General features: G+C 43.2%; 1 protein-coding gene across 3 annotated transcripts in view; it reads left to right on the forward strand.

Annotated features, from left to right (window-relative positions):
- LOC143290382 (arf-GAP with GTPase, ANK repeat and PH domain-containing protein 1-like) overlaps positions 1-12,103 on the forward strand; it is a 77,652-nt gene extending 65,549 nt beyond the window's left edge. For all 3 annotated transcript variants that reach the window (XM_076599769.1, XM_076599767.1, XM_076599768.1), the window contains 5 exons: positions 2,187-2,304; positions 3,445-3,549; positions 4,103-4,190; positions 4,744-4,911; positions 7,507-12,103. In XM_076599769.1, the coding sequence (XP_076455884.1) occupies positions 2,187-2,304; positions 3,445-3,549; positions 4,103-4,190; positions 4,744-4,911; positions 7,507-7,701 (674 nt within the window). In that variant the 3' untranslated portion in view covers positions 7,702-12,103. The remainder of the gene's footprint in view (positions 1-2,186; positions 2,305-3,444; positions 3,550-4,102; positions 4,191-4,743; positions 4,912-7,506) is intronic.
- The last annotated feature ends 2,296 nt before the right edge of the window (positions 12,104-14,399 follow it).

Consider the following 14,399-nt stretch of genomic DNA (forward strand, 5'->3'; position numbering starts at 1 on the left):
GCAGGGGGGGAGGTAAAGGTATCTCCGTCAGTGTGTAAGGCACAACAAGGAGTAAATGATGGAACTGCTGTTCCTTTATGTTTATTTGTTGGTTTGGGGTGTATTTTGTGTGTGTGTGTGTGTGTGTGTGTGTGTGGTTGTGTGTGTGTGTGTGTGTGTGTGGGTGTGTGTGTGTGTGTGTGTGTGTGGTTGTGTGTGTGTGTGGTTGTGTGTGTGTGTGTGTGTGTGTGTGGTTGTGTGTGTGTGTGGTTGTGTGTGTGTGTGTGTGTGTGTGTGTGTGTGTGTGTGTGTGTGGTTGTTTCACAATTGATGCAGTAGTTAGTGCTGATGATTGACCAAGCTGTAAACTGTGTGACACATTTTGTATGTGTGCACGCGTTCCTGGATATTACTTCTGTCAAATCCTTGATGTTTTCTTTTCATTCTTTTAAGTTTCTTTTCTTTTCTTTTCTTTTCATTTCTTTGGCTTGTTTAACTGGCTGTCTGATGATGTGTTGATATGGCCGTATGTTACTGAGTTGTTATATAAAATTGAATTAAAAAAAACACTTAATTCACTGGCTGATGAATGAAATGATGAACTGTGTGGCACAGTTACTTCACTGATGAATGAAATGATGAACTGTGTGGCACAGTTACTTCACTGATGAATGAAATGATGAACTGTGTGGCACAGCTACTTCAGTCACTGATGAATGAAATGATGAACTGTGTGGCACAGTTACTTCACTGACTGATGGATGAAATGATGAACTGTGTGGCATAGTTACTTCAGTGACTGATGAATGAAATGATGAACTGTGTGGTACAGTTACTTCACTGACTGATGGATGAAATGATGAACTGTGTGGCACAGTTACTTCAGTGACTGATGAATGAAATGATGAACTGTGTGGCACAGTTACTTCACTGACAGATGAATGAAATGATGAACTGTGTGGCACAGTTACTTCACTGACTGATGGATGAAATGATGAACTGTGTGGCACAGTTACTAAACTGACTGATGGATGAAATGATGAACTGTGTGGCACAGTTACTTCACTGACTGATGAATGAAATGATGAACTGTGTGGCACAGTTACTTCACTGACTGATGGATGAAATGATGAACTGTGTGGCACAGTTACTTCACTGACTGATGGATGAAATGATGAACTGTGTGGCACAGTTGCTTCACTGACTGATGAATGAAATGATGAACTGTGTGGCACAGTTACTTCACTGACTGATGGATGAAATGATGAATTGTGTGGCACAGTTACTTCACTGATGAATGAAATGATGAACTGTGTGGCACAGTTACTTCGCTGACTGATGAATGAAATGATGAACTGTGTGGCACAGTTACTTCACTGACTGATGAATGAAATGATGAACTGTGTGGCACAGTTACTTCACTGACAGATGTATGAAATGATGAACTGTGTGGCACAGTTACTTTACTGACAGATGAATGAAATGATGAACTGTGTGGCACAGTTACTTCACTGATGAATGAAATGATGAACTGTGTGGCACAGTCACTTCAGTGACTGATGAATGAAATGATGAACTGTGTGGCACAGTTACTTCACTGATGAATGAAATGATGAACTGTGTGGCACAGCTACTTCACTGACTGATGGATGAAATGATGAACTGTGTGGCACAGTTACTTCACTGACTGATGAATGAAATGATGAACTGTGTGGCACAGTTACTTCAGTGACTGATGAATGAAATGATGAACTGTGTGGCACAGTTACTTCACTGACAGATGAATGAAATGATGAACTGTGTGGCACAGTTACTTCACTGATGAATGAAATGATGAACTGTGTGGCACAGTTACTTCACTGACTGATGAATGAAATGATGAACTGTGTGGCACAGTTACTTCACTGACTGATGAATGAAATGATGAACTGTGTGGCACAGTTACTTCACTGATGAATGAAATGATGAACTGTGTGGCACAGTTACTTCAGTGACTGATGAATGAAATGATGAACTGTGTGGCACAGTTACTTCACTGACTGATGAATGAAATGATGAACTGTGTGGCACAGTTACTTCACTGACTGATGGATGAAATGATGAACTGTGTGGCACAGTTACTTCACTGACTGATGAATGAAATGATGAACTGTGTGGCACAGTTACTTCACTGACTGATGAATGAAATGATGAACTGTGTGGCACAGGTCCCAGCTGGGCCAGCATCAACCTGGGGGCAGTGATTTGCATTGAGTGCTGTGGGGTGCACCGCAATGTGGGGACACACATATCACGGGTCAGGTCCCTCGACTTGGACGACTGGCCGTAAGTGTCTCTGGCCTGCCAGACAGTGTCTGTGTGTGTGTGTGTGTGTGTGTGTGTGTGTGTGCGCACTTGGGTCTTTGTGTGGGTGTGATTTCTTGTATGTGTGTGTGATTGGGGGTTGTGTGTTTGATTTGGTATTTTTGTGTGTATGGGTCTGTGTGAGTGTGTGTGTGTGTGTTGATCATTGATTTAACATGAAGGCGACATGTTGATGTGTATGCTCGGTGTGTTGTTCTTTCCCTAACCCACAAATTGAATGCTGACACGGGTTACGGGATGTTGAATGTGCATGTTTGATGCAGTGTGGGGTGGTTGTGGTTTGTAAAATGATGTGCAATGTGGGGTGGTTGTGGTGTGTTAGGTGCAGTGTGGGGTGGTTGTGGTATGTTATATGATGTACAGTGTGGGGTGGTTGTGATGTGTTATGTGATGTGCACTGTACGTTTGGTGTGGTATATTATATGATGTGCAATGTGGGGTGGTTGTGGTGTGTTTTATGATGTGTGCTCTAAGGTGGATGTGGTGTGTTATATGATGTGAGGTGGATGTGGTGTGTTATATGATATAAGGTGGATGTGGTGTGTTATATGATGTTCACTGTAAGGTGGAAGTGATGCGCTATATGATGTGTGCTGTAAGATGGATGTGGTTTGTTCTATGATGTGTGCTGTAAGGTGGATGTGGTGTGTTATATGATGTAAGGTGGATGTAGTGTGTTATATAATGTGCACCGTAAGGTGGAAGTGGTGTGCTATATGATGTGTGCTGTAAGATGGATGTGGTGTGTTATATGATGTGTGCTGTAAGGTGAATGTGGTGTGTTATATGATGTGTCATGTGGTGTGTTGTATGTATGTGGATGCGTCATGTGGGTGTGTTGTATGATGTGGATGTGTCATGTGGGTGTGTTGTATGATGTGGATGTGTCATGTGGGTGTGTTGTATGTGGATGTGTCATGTGGGTGTGGTGTGTTGTATGATGTGGATGTGTCATGTGGGTGTGTTGTATGATGTGGATGTGTCATGTGGGTGTGGTGTGTTGTATGATGTGGATGTGTCATGTTGATGTGGTGTGTTGTATGATGTGGATGTGTCATGTGGGTGTGGTGTATGATGTGGATGCATCATGTGGGTGTGCAGGGCGGAGGTGACCAAAGTGATGACGTCCATTGGTAACTACGTGGCCAACAGTGTGTGGGAGGCCAACACCAAAGGCCGCTCCAAACCCACTTCCTCCTCCAGCAGGTATCTTGATTTTGTGTGTGTGTGTGTGTGTCCGGGTGTGTTTGTGTGTGTGTGTGTGAGAGAATAGCTTTGTCCGTCAAAGCTGTGTATTGTCCATCATTGATATTACCATTTGGGCCAACATGGTGTATTGTGTGTGTCAAATCTTGTGTGTGGTATGTATCAAATTGTGTGTATGGTGTGTCAAACCATGTGTGTGGTGTGTGTCAAACCATGTGTGTGGTATGTGTCAAATTGTGTGTGTGGTGTGTTTCAAATTATGTATTTGGTGTGTGTCAAATCATGTGTGTGGTTTTTGTCAAATTGTGTTGTGTGTGGTGTATATCAAATTGTGTGTGTGGTGAAATTGTGTGTGTGGTGTGCATCAGATCATTTGTGTGGTTTGTATCAAATTGTGTGTGTGGTGTGTGTCAATGGTGTGAGTTGTGTGTGTCAAATGGTGTGTGGTGTATGCTAAATCATGTGTGTGGTGTGTGTTAAATCATGTGTGGTGTGTGCGGACAGTCAAGGCGTGGGTTGGTTCCTGAGGGGTGTGTACAATGTGGTGTTGCAGGGAGGAGAAGGAGAAGTGGATCAAGGCCAAGTACGAAGCTAAAGAGTTCCTGCCACCTCTGCCATATGTAGACATCCCTGTCAATCAGGTGACTGACCTCCTCCTCCTCCTCCTCCCTCATTCCTGCTGCCCATCCTGTCGTCCTGTCTCATTGTCTCTGTTCCTCTCTCTGTCCTCCTTCCTCCCTGTCTCTTCGTCCCTCTCCATCCCTCCCTCTCTCTCTCTCTCACTCAGACCCTCTCTCTCCCTCTCTTTCACTCTTCCCCTCTCCCCCTTCCCGAGGAACTGGGGCAAGGAGCAAGACAGAAGTTGAGCCTTGATATTTTTCAGGGAATTGTGCTTGGTCAGAATTGTCCTTGATCTTTCTTATTGTAATTGTTATTACCATCGTTCAAGAGTAACAACTGATCTTCAACTTAACCATCTCGGTTTGATATATTTTTTCAGACAATTTTTTGGTAACTTGTTGAAAAAATCTTCTTTCTAGGTTGCAGCTAGATTTTGTTCAGTGGACTTTACTTTTTACATGAGGCAGCTGGACCAAAGATATCAACATATTTTATTTATTTATTTATTTTAATGATGTAAATTATCATGACACCAAGATTTGGAGAACTGATTGTGTGTGTCCATGTCCACAGCAACTGATTGATGCCCTGGTGCGTGAAGACATTCGCAGTATCATCATCATTCTGGGCCATGCTTCACCTGACGATATCAACGCTCCTTATGGCAAGGATGATGGTCGCACAGCTCTGCACATAGCGGCAGCCTTGGGCAATGTTGTCTACGTTCAGCTGTTGTTATGGGTGAGTTGGGGGCTGTCATTGTTGTCTACATTCAGCTGTTGTTGTGGGTGAGTTGGGGGCTGTCATTGTTGTCTACATTCAGCTGTTGTTGTGGGTGAGTTGGGGGCTGTCATTGTTGTCTGTGTTCAGCTGTTGTTGTGGGTGAGTTGGGGGTTGTCATTGCTGTCTACATTCAGCTGTTGTTGTGGGTCTGTTGGGGGCTGTCATTGTTGTCTGTGTTCAGCTGTTGTTGTGGGTGAGTTGGGGGTTGTCATTGTTGTCTACATTCAGCTGTTGTTGTGGGTGAGTTCGGGGCTGTCATTGTTGTCTACGTTCAGCTGTTGTTGTGGATCTGTTGGGGGCTGTCATTGTTGTCTACGTTCAGCTGTTGTTGTGGGTCTGTTGGGGGTTGTCATTGTTGTCTACATTCAGCTGTTGTTGTGGGTGAGTTGGGGGTTGTCATTGTTGTCTACATTCAGCTGTTGTTGTGGGTCTGTTGGGGGCTGTCATTGTTGTCTGTGTTCAGCTGTTGTTGTGGGTGAGTTGGGGGTTGTCATTGTTGTCTACATTCAGCTGTTGTTGTGGGTGAGTTGGGGGCTGTCATTGTTGTCTACGTTCAGCTGTTGTTGTGGATCAGTTGGGGGCTGTCATTGTTGTCTACGTTCAGCTGTTGTTATGGGTGAGTTGGGGGCTGTCATTGTTGTCTACGTTCAGCTGTTGTCGTGGGTGAGTTGGGGGCTGTCATTGTTGTCTACATTCAGCTGTTGTTGTGGGTGAGTTGGGGGCTGTCATTGTTGTCTACGTTCAGCTGTTGTGGGTGAGTTGGGGGCTGTCATTGTTGTCTACGTTCAGCTGTTGTTGTGGGTGAGTTGGGGGCTGTCATTGTTGTCTACGTTCAGCTCTTGTTGTGGGTGAGTTGGGGGCTGTCATTGTTGTCTATGTTCAGCTGTTGTTGTGGGTGAGTTGGGGGCTGTCATTGTTGTCTACATTCAGCTGTTGTTGTGGGTGAGTTTGGGGCTGTCATTGTTGTCTACATTCAGCTGTTGTTGTGGGTCTGTTGGGGGCTGTCATTGTTGTCTACATTGGGGCTGCATTGTTGTCTACGTTCAGCTCTTGTTGTGGTGAGTTGGGGGCTGTCATTGTTGTCTATGTTCAGCTGTTGTTGTGGGTGAGTTGGGGGCTGTCATTGTTGTCTACATTCAGCTGTTGTTGTGGGTGAGTTGGGGGCTGTCATTGTTGTCTACATTCAGCTGTTGTTGTGGGTCTGTTGGGGGCTGTCATTGTTGTCTACATTCAGCTGTTGTTGTGGGTGAGTTGGGGGCTGTCATTGTTGTCTACGTTCAGCTGTTGTTGTGGGTCTGTTGGGGGCTGTCATTGTTGTCTACGTTCAGCTGTTGTTGTGGGTGAGTTGGGGGCTGTCATTGTTGTCTACATTCAGCTGTTGTTGTGAGTGAGTTGGGGGCTGTCGTTGTTGTCTATGTTCAGCTGTTGTTATGGGTGAGTTGGGGGCTGTCATTGTTGTCTACATTCAGCTGTTGTTGTGGGTCTGTTGGGGGCTGTCATTGTTGTCTATGTTCAGCTGTTGTTGTGGGTGAATTTGGGACTGTTAGTGTTGTTTATGTTCAGCTCATGATATGTGTGAGTTAGGGACTGTTCTGCCCACACACAGACAGGTTTCTATGGTCTGACACCATATGGAGGTGTACATGCTCTGTCTTACAAGCACTTGATAAGCACAAGGCCACATGTATACATGCAATTGCACACAGACAGACACGCGTGCGCATGCACACATGTGCACACACTCAATCACACATGTGAACCAAAGGCAAATATTTTATTAGTACTTTGTCTGTGTGTTGTCACATTACATTGTGTCATATTTGTCAGCATTGTGTCAGTGTGTTGTCACTTTATGTTTTGTCATATTTGTCAGTGCTGTGTCAGTGTGTTGTCACTTGACATTGTGTTACGTTTGTCAGTAATGTGTCAGTGTGTTGTCACTTTACATGTTGTCATATTTGTCAGTGCCGTGTCAGTGTGTTGTCACTTTGCATTGTGTCATGTTTGTCAGTACTGTGTCAGTGTGTTGTCACTTCACATGGTGTCATATTTGTCAGTGCTGTGTCAGTATATTGTGACTTGACATTGTGCCATGCTTGTCATTGCTGTGTCAGTGTGTTGTCATTTTACATGGTGTCATATTTGTCAGTACAGCGTCAGTGTGTTATCACTTTACATTGTGTCATATTAGTCATGGCTGTGTCGGTGTGTTCTGACTTGACATTTTGTCATGCTTGTCAGAACTGTGTCAGTGTGTTGTGACTTGACATTATGTCAGTGTTTGTCAGTACTGTGTCAGTGTGTTGTGACTTGACATTATGTCAGTGTTTGTCAGTACTGTGTCAGTGTGTTGTGACTTGACATTGTGATATGTTTGTCAGTACTGTGTCATTGTGTTTCACTTTACATTTTGATGTATTTACATTACTGTGTCAATGTGATGTTGCTTTACATTTTGCTGTGCTTACAGTACTGTATATTCACTTTACGTTATACTGTGTTGGTCAGTACTTTGTCAGTGTGTAGTCACATTACACTACGCTGTGTTTTCAGTACTGTGCCAATGTCAAGGTGGTGGACCACGAAGGCCGCAATGCACTGTGGTATGCTCGGAGTTCGGAGTCGCTGGCGTGCACAGAACTTCTGGCCACTGCCGGCTGTCCAGACACCACGTTACCACGGCGACGCGGCAGCCTTCAGCCGACCAAGAACGATGTGTTTGACAAACTGCCTGCCAGTGTCATCTAGACACATGTTTTACCTGTGTGTGTGAGTGTGTGTGTTTACGAGTGTGTAAGCATTTCGCCTGCATGCTGCTTGTAATGTGGACGGAGGGAGAGTGTTTTCAGTGCCGCGAGGTTGTGTTACCTGTTAACGTTGGTGTGGAGCTGAAAGGGAGAGGAACAGTACAGAGGACTTTACAAAAGCTGCTGCACTGCGAAACGCTGGCTTTCTTTGTTGCGTGGGTATTGCGACTGGGCTGTTATAAATCTCATGACGATAAACAGAGGTTGTGTGCTGCAGGACTGCGTTGACCTCTGTGGGAAAACAAAAATCTCAACTGTTGCAGGGGTGAACGCCACTTGTTGGATAGTGGAGGGAATCTCTTCTTATAGACGATGACGCTGAAAATGGTTTTTGAAGATTGGAGCGTGCTGAAGTGTATAGAAGCTGATTTAAAAAAGAGATATATATAACGTTTGTGAAAGTGGAGGGTGCCTGTTATAGTATGTTGATTTTTTTTTTTTTTTTTTATGTCACAGTTCCACCCCATTATGGAGGGAGGATGATTAGCCTGTTACAGAAGTTTCGTGTTTGCTCTGTCTCTCTCTCTCTCTCTCTCTCTCTCCCCATTTCTTTATTTCCCCTTTCTCTGCCTGCCTGTTAGTCTCTCAATATGTTTATCTGCCTATCCTCTCTTTCTCATGATGTTTTGGGTTTATCTGAAGAATTTGAGAGAGAGAGAAATCTTATGAACAGGCAGTGTGTGTCCTTAAGGTGAGATGCAACTTTATTGTCTGTAAATTCACAGATATTTGTCTTTTGGCTCAAGTACCTGTAGCATTAAACATATAAAATGCAGTCACTTTCAGAATATTATAAATCAGTAAAATATGTATCAAAATAACTTGATTACTAAAAATCGAAGAAAAATGCATATCATTTCGACTGAAAAATAAAAAAAGCAAACATTTGTTTCTTGTAACACATAAACTCCTCTACTCACATACATGTATTCACATCTGGTCACCCCACCTAACACCCCTCTCCCTCACACATACACCTGTCAGCACACACTGGTAACAACAGCATGCCAGCCATGCTACATATCATGATGAAGGTGTCAGGTTCAAAACCTCATGGGAACTCTACAGCTCAGTAAGATACAGTATAGGACGAAACAAGACAACTTTGTGGTCTGTGAACTCACATTTTCCATTCTCTCTAGTACACAGTTCAGTGACTTTCGACCATTGGTTGTTTTTTTTTCTTTCTTTCATTTTTATATTATTTTATTAGGGTTGGAAAGGGTTTGCACCTGACCAAGCAGGAAGCTGAGGAAAGACACCACGCAGGGTTATGGTGTAGCTCATTTCAGGACGTTGTTCCAGTGGAACGCGTGACAAAGTGGGAGGAGGTTCTGATTGGACGCTTTTCCTTCTCTGACATTCTTCTTGGTGCCAAAGCTTCCGTGATAAAAGAAGGAATGTTTATATGGCTTGACTTGTATTTTTTTCCTTTCTTTTTCTTTTTGTGTGCGTGTGTTTATTCTGTGTGTGTGAGTGAGAGTGTGTGTTGGTAAACATACGTATTTGTCTCCTGTTTTTTGGGGGGGTTTCTTCTTCTTTTTTTATTGTATCATAATTTGGTGTGTTCTGACATAGAATTGATTGTTGATATGTATTTAACTTAACTGGGGAAAAAATCAAGAGAAAGCTCTGCTATGCAGTGTTGTAGGCACATTGTTCGTCTGCTGTTTTATATGTTGACAGTTATTTTGTTGAGAAATCAGGGTCCCGTTTTGCCGGAGTGTGTGTGCTGGTGCATGTGTGCGTGTGTGTGTGTGTGTGACTGTGCCTGAGCTTGTATGCACGTGTGCAAGGGCATGTAGTTATGTGTTGTTTGCTGTGTTTTCACATAGAGTTAAAAGATCATTACAGTGTGTGTGTGTGTGTGTGTGAAGTATGGAAGGGTTTTGAACAACTTTGTGTTGCAGAACTGAAAGGTACAAAGCTGAGCAAGAAACTTTGGGTGTTTATTTCACTTTTTTTTTCTTTTTTTTTTCCAAACCTAAAGAAAAGAAAGAATGTGTGTATGTTACTCTCTCCTTGTGATAAAGGCCACTGTCTCTGACACTGAGCTGTTAGTCAAGTCTGCCGTTAACACTACTACTATTGCTACTACACTTTTCAGGTCTGTTGTTTTTCTGCATATGTGTTGTTTTTGTGATGTTTCATGTGGGAATACTCAGACCAAGGAGCTCTATTTGTGTGTTGTAGATGATTGGAGTATTGGTCGGACTTTGTCACACTGTGCTTGGAAACTAGTTATGCATAATAGACGAGTTGTGTTCATTTTGCCTTAAATCTGGAAGAAAAAAACCCGATGTCTTTAGATGACCCTGCTTCATTTTGTTGCCTGGCTTTTCAAATGTTTTCACCTCTTTCTTCCTCTGTCCCCCTCTCTCTCTTTTTTCCTTGCAGACTATGCATTGTAATCTGTTTACCTTTGCTAGTGGGTGGAATGCGTTTTTGTTGCCCCCTCTGCCTGAGCTTTGTGGCTGATGTGCTTTTCTGTTGACAGTGTTGTTGACTGGGATTCAGTAGTCTGTTGACATTGATATTGGCTGTCAAGTGTTAATCTTGTAAGCAGTCGGTGACAATCGGATGAATACAATAACAGCTTCACATCATAAAAGGAATGTTAATAAAAAAAATTTTTAAAACATATTAATTTCAGTTCAGATCTACTTTAGACTGTTGTTGAGATTAAAATTATAGGCTTATTCATGTTAGATGGCTGCAGCATAAAAAGCAGTATCATATTGGCAGCACGTTTTGGCTTCAGCAGTGCTGTTTCTTAGTTCAGAACATGATCTGGTTTTTGTTAGCGCAAGACAGAGTAAAGCTGAACAGATGCATACAATGCACAGAAGAGATGTGCAGGGTTGTCAGAAATGTGTTTCTTCTGTTCTTTGGAGCATGACTTTGGTGTTCTGTCTGATCATTGTGGAAATGTATCTTTTGGGCAAGAGGAAAGCAGGGATCACACCACAGTAACATGCATTCAGCTTGCATGGTTCATGGGGTGACAGCTGAAGGGAAGATAGGTGCCAGCTGGATTTTGAGTTGTGGTTACATGTTTTTGACTCCAATAAGGTGCAGAGATTGAATCCTGGCAATGCCCAGTGCTGGGTGAAAGGTCAACATTCTTCTTGTCTGCCAACATGTGCAGAGCATCTGGTACCCAAACCCCTGTGTGTGCAAGAATGCAGAAAATCAGAATATGTGTTTCAGATATCAGATATCTTTTAACGAATGTTAGGGTCAGTTTGTTGGGACTCAGTAACAAAAAAGCCTGGTTTTTCCCTCCGTCCATCCGTCCTTCCTTTCATCCTGTCTTCAAGAACCAGTGGGGATGATAAAACAGATGACAGAGCAACTGATGAATTCACAGAGCACTTGTAAATACTCCAGACATGTTTTCCAACAGTAAAAGATGGTGATTCAGACAAACAGCAGAGCTAGCTGACAGGATTCTGACAGAAGAAGCTGACTGATCGGGGCTTTCTGGCAGCGCAAGTTCAACTGAAAGTTTCAGGAAGGCAGAAACTCTCATCTGTTTTCTCTGTTATTGCACCAGAAACACAGCATCAGACCGGAAGGGGGGGTACAGACTGCTGTTGTTGCAGGTGTGAAACATGTTAGCCACAGCCGGTTCTTTCCACTTGACTTGTTTCTTTACAGGCTCCACGTTTCTCACTTCTTGGACATGACGGGGTGACAAGACGAAATCTTGGTCCTGGGTTTTGTCTGAAAGTCCTGTTGCATGGTACTGAAGACAGCCCACTGCAGCATTGTGGATTGGAAATGTTGACTCTGGATAAAAATGGCAAAACATTTTTTTTCTTCGTGGTCAGGTGGCAGCATGAAAGAACTTAGTGAAACCATTTTGAAATATTTTTTTGAGTATGATCAAATTCACATGTGTGAAGGTGTTTTTAAGGCAAACATAACGTGTGTGTGTTTTTGTAGGGTTTTTTTTTTGTTGTTGTTGTTCATTGCTTTATCATTGAATGACATGAGAGAGTTGGTTTGTTTTGTTTGGTTTATTGTTGGTTGTTTTTGGTTTTTTTTGTTTGTTTTTGTTTTTTTTTGTAATGGAATGTGTGTCGATAAGGTCATGGGTTTTTTATGACTGCAGTCCTGTTGAAAGTGTACATAGTGAATGATTCTGAGATAAGGTCACATGATGCACTGGTTCAGTTCCTTAGCATGGTCACACATCACATGATGCACTGGTTCAGTTCCTTAGCATGGTCACACACCACATGATGCACTGGTTCAGTTCCTTAGCATGGTCACACATCGCATGATGCACTGGTTCAGCTCCTTAGCATGGTCACACATCACATGATGCACTGGTTCAGTTCCTTAGCATGGTCACACATTGCATGATGCACTGGTTCAGTTCCTTAGCATGGTCACACATCACATGATGCACTGGTTCAGTTCCTTAGCATGGTCACACATCGCATGATGCTGATGCACTGGTTCAGCTCCTTAGCATGGTCACACATCGCATGATGCACTGGTTCAGCTCCTTAGCATGGTCACACATCACATGATGCACTGGTTCAGTTCCTTAGCATGGTCACACATCGCATGATGCACTGGTTCAGCTCCTTAGCATGGTCACACATCACATGATGCACTGGTTCAGCTCCTTAGCATGGTCACACACCACATGATGCACTGGTTCAGTTCCTTAGCATGGTCACACATCACATGATGCACTGGTTCAGTTCCTTAGCATGGTCACACATCACATGATGCACTGGTTCAGTTCCTTAGCATGGTCACACATCACATGATGCACTGGTTCAGCTCCTTAGCATGGTCACACATCACATGATGCACTGGTTCAGTTCCTTAGCATGGTCACATGATGCACTGGTTCAGCTCCTTAGCATGGTCACACATCACATGATGCACTGGTTCAGCTCCTTAGCATGGTCACACATCACATGATGCACTGGTTCAGTTCCTTAGCATGGTCACACACCACATGATGCACTGGTTCAGCTCCTTAGCATGGTCACACAATGTACTGTAACCTCATTACCTTTCAGGGCATGCAAGTTTGTGTCTTGATCTTTGCCATTCAAAAATTTAACTTTTTTTTTTTCTTAACCTGTAGAATCCATCATAGCTCATTACTGTGTTAAACTTTCTGTCTTCTTTTTACTGTGTTCAGGAGGAATGAATGTTATGGTTTACATCATGGATTCCAACACTTCCAAGAGAAATGTCAGAGAAACCTTAAGATGCAGAGAGTTCATTTTACAGAATGGGTTAGGGGGTGTGGTGGGAGGGTGGCAAGGAGGTTTGGCGGGAGGCTGCTCCCAAATTTTGGTGATGTGCTCTCTCTGGGGAGAGCAGCTCAGATTTCACACAGAGAAACTTGTGTAGCTTAAGATTGATACATCCCAGTGCAAGACAGTGCCATCCAGACGGGTCAAAGCAAATGTATCAAATATACTGCATGCAGCCCCTTTATATCGGCCAAGCACACACTTGCATCATGTGACATTTGTGTCTGGATATACAGAGCAATATTTATTCAAGGGGTGTGGGGGGAGTATAGAGAGAAACAGAAAGCTCACAGTAGCAGTAAGCTGCAGCAGATTCTGCTGCATGTAGAGTAAAAATGTTCTTGCTCATTACCTTTCCCATGATGCACATAGCTGACTTTAGGGCCATGTTTAGAGTGTACCTTGCGTCACAAAGGATCATGCGCTTCCTTCCGTTCAGATGGCTGTGAGAAAGACAGCTGACCTTGAGGTACAGCCTGACTTGCTGGTTGTTTTTGTCTCCAGGTTTGCCGCAATTGTTGGTTCCTTGCACTTCCAGAAGCAATTTTTTTTCAGTTGATGTTGATTGTGAGCAGGTTTGGAATGTCTTATTTTTTGTTCCCTGGAGAAGATCTGGTTTCTGTTGAAGATTGATGGTGAGATTTGATTTGAAATGCTTTGTCCCTCATCCCCCACCCCCACTTGGCTTTTGTTGGGCTGTAGTTTTTGCATCTGTATGGTTGTCATGTCATTTTAATTACACATACTTAATCATTTCAGATGGGTACAAGAGAAGACAGTTGGTTAGAAGGAAAGATTGGGTCTGTATGGAAAACACTGATTCATGATGTGTTACAAGGCAAGATTGGGTCTGTATGGAAGACACTGATTCATGATGTGTTACAAGGCAAGATTGGGTCTGTATGGAAGACACTGATTCATGATGGGTTACAAGGCAAGATTGGGTCTGTATGGAAGACACTGATTCATGATGTATTACAAGCAAGATTGGGTCTGTATGGAAGACACTGATTCATGATGGGTTACAAAGCAAGATTGGGTCTGTATGGAAGACACTGATTTATGATGTATTACAAGGCAAGATTGGGTCTGTATGGAAGACACTGATTCATGATGGGTTACAAAGCAAGATTGGGTCTGTATGGAAGACACTGATTCATGATGTATTACAAGGCAAGATTGGGTCTGTATGGAAGACACTGATTCATGATGGGTTACAAAGCAAGATTGGGTCTGTATGGAAGACACTGATTCATGATGTATTACAAGGCAAGATTGGGTCTGTATGGAAGACACTGATTCATGATGGGTTACAAAGCAAGATTGGGTCTGTATGGAAGACACTGATTCA

This window comes from Babylonia areolata, chromosome 15 (genome assembly GCF_041734735.1).
Source record: "Babylonia areolata isolate BAREFJ2019XMU chromosome 15, ASM4173473v1, whole genome shotgun sequence".
Classification (NCBI taxonomy): Eukaryota; Metazoa; Mollusca; class Gastropoda; order Neogastropoda; family Buccinidae; genus Babylonia; species Babylonia areolata.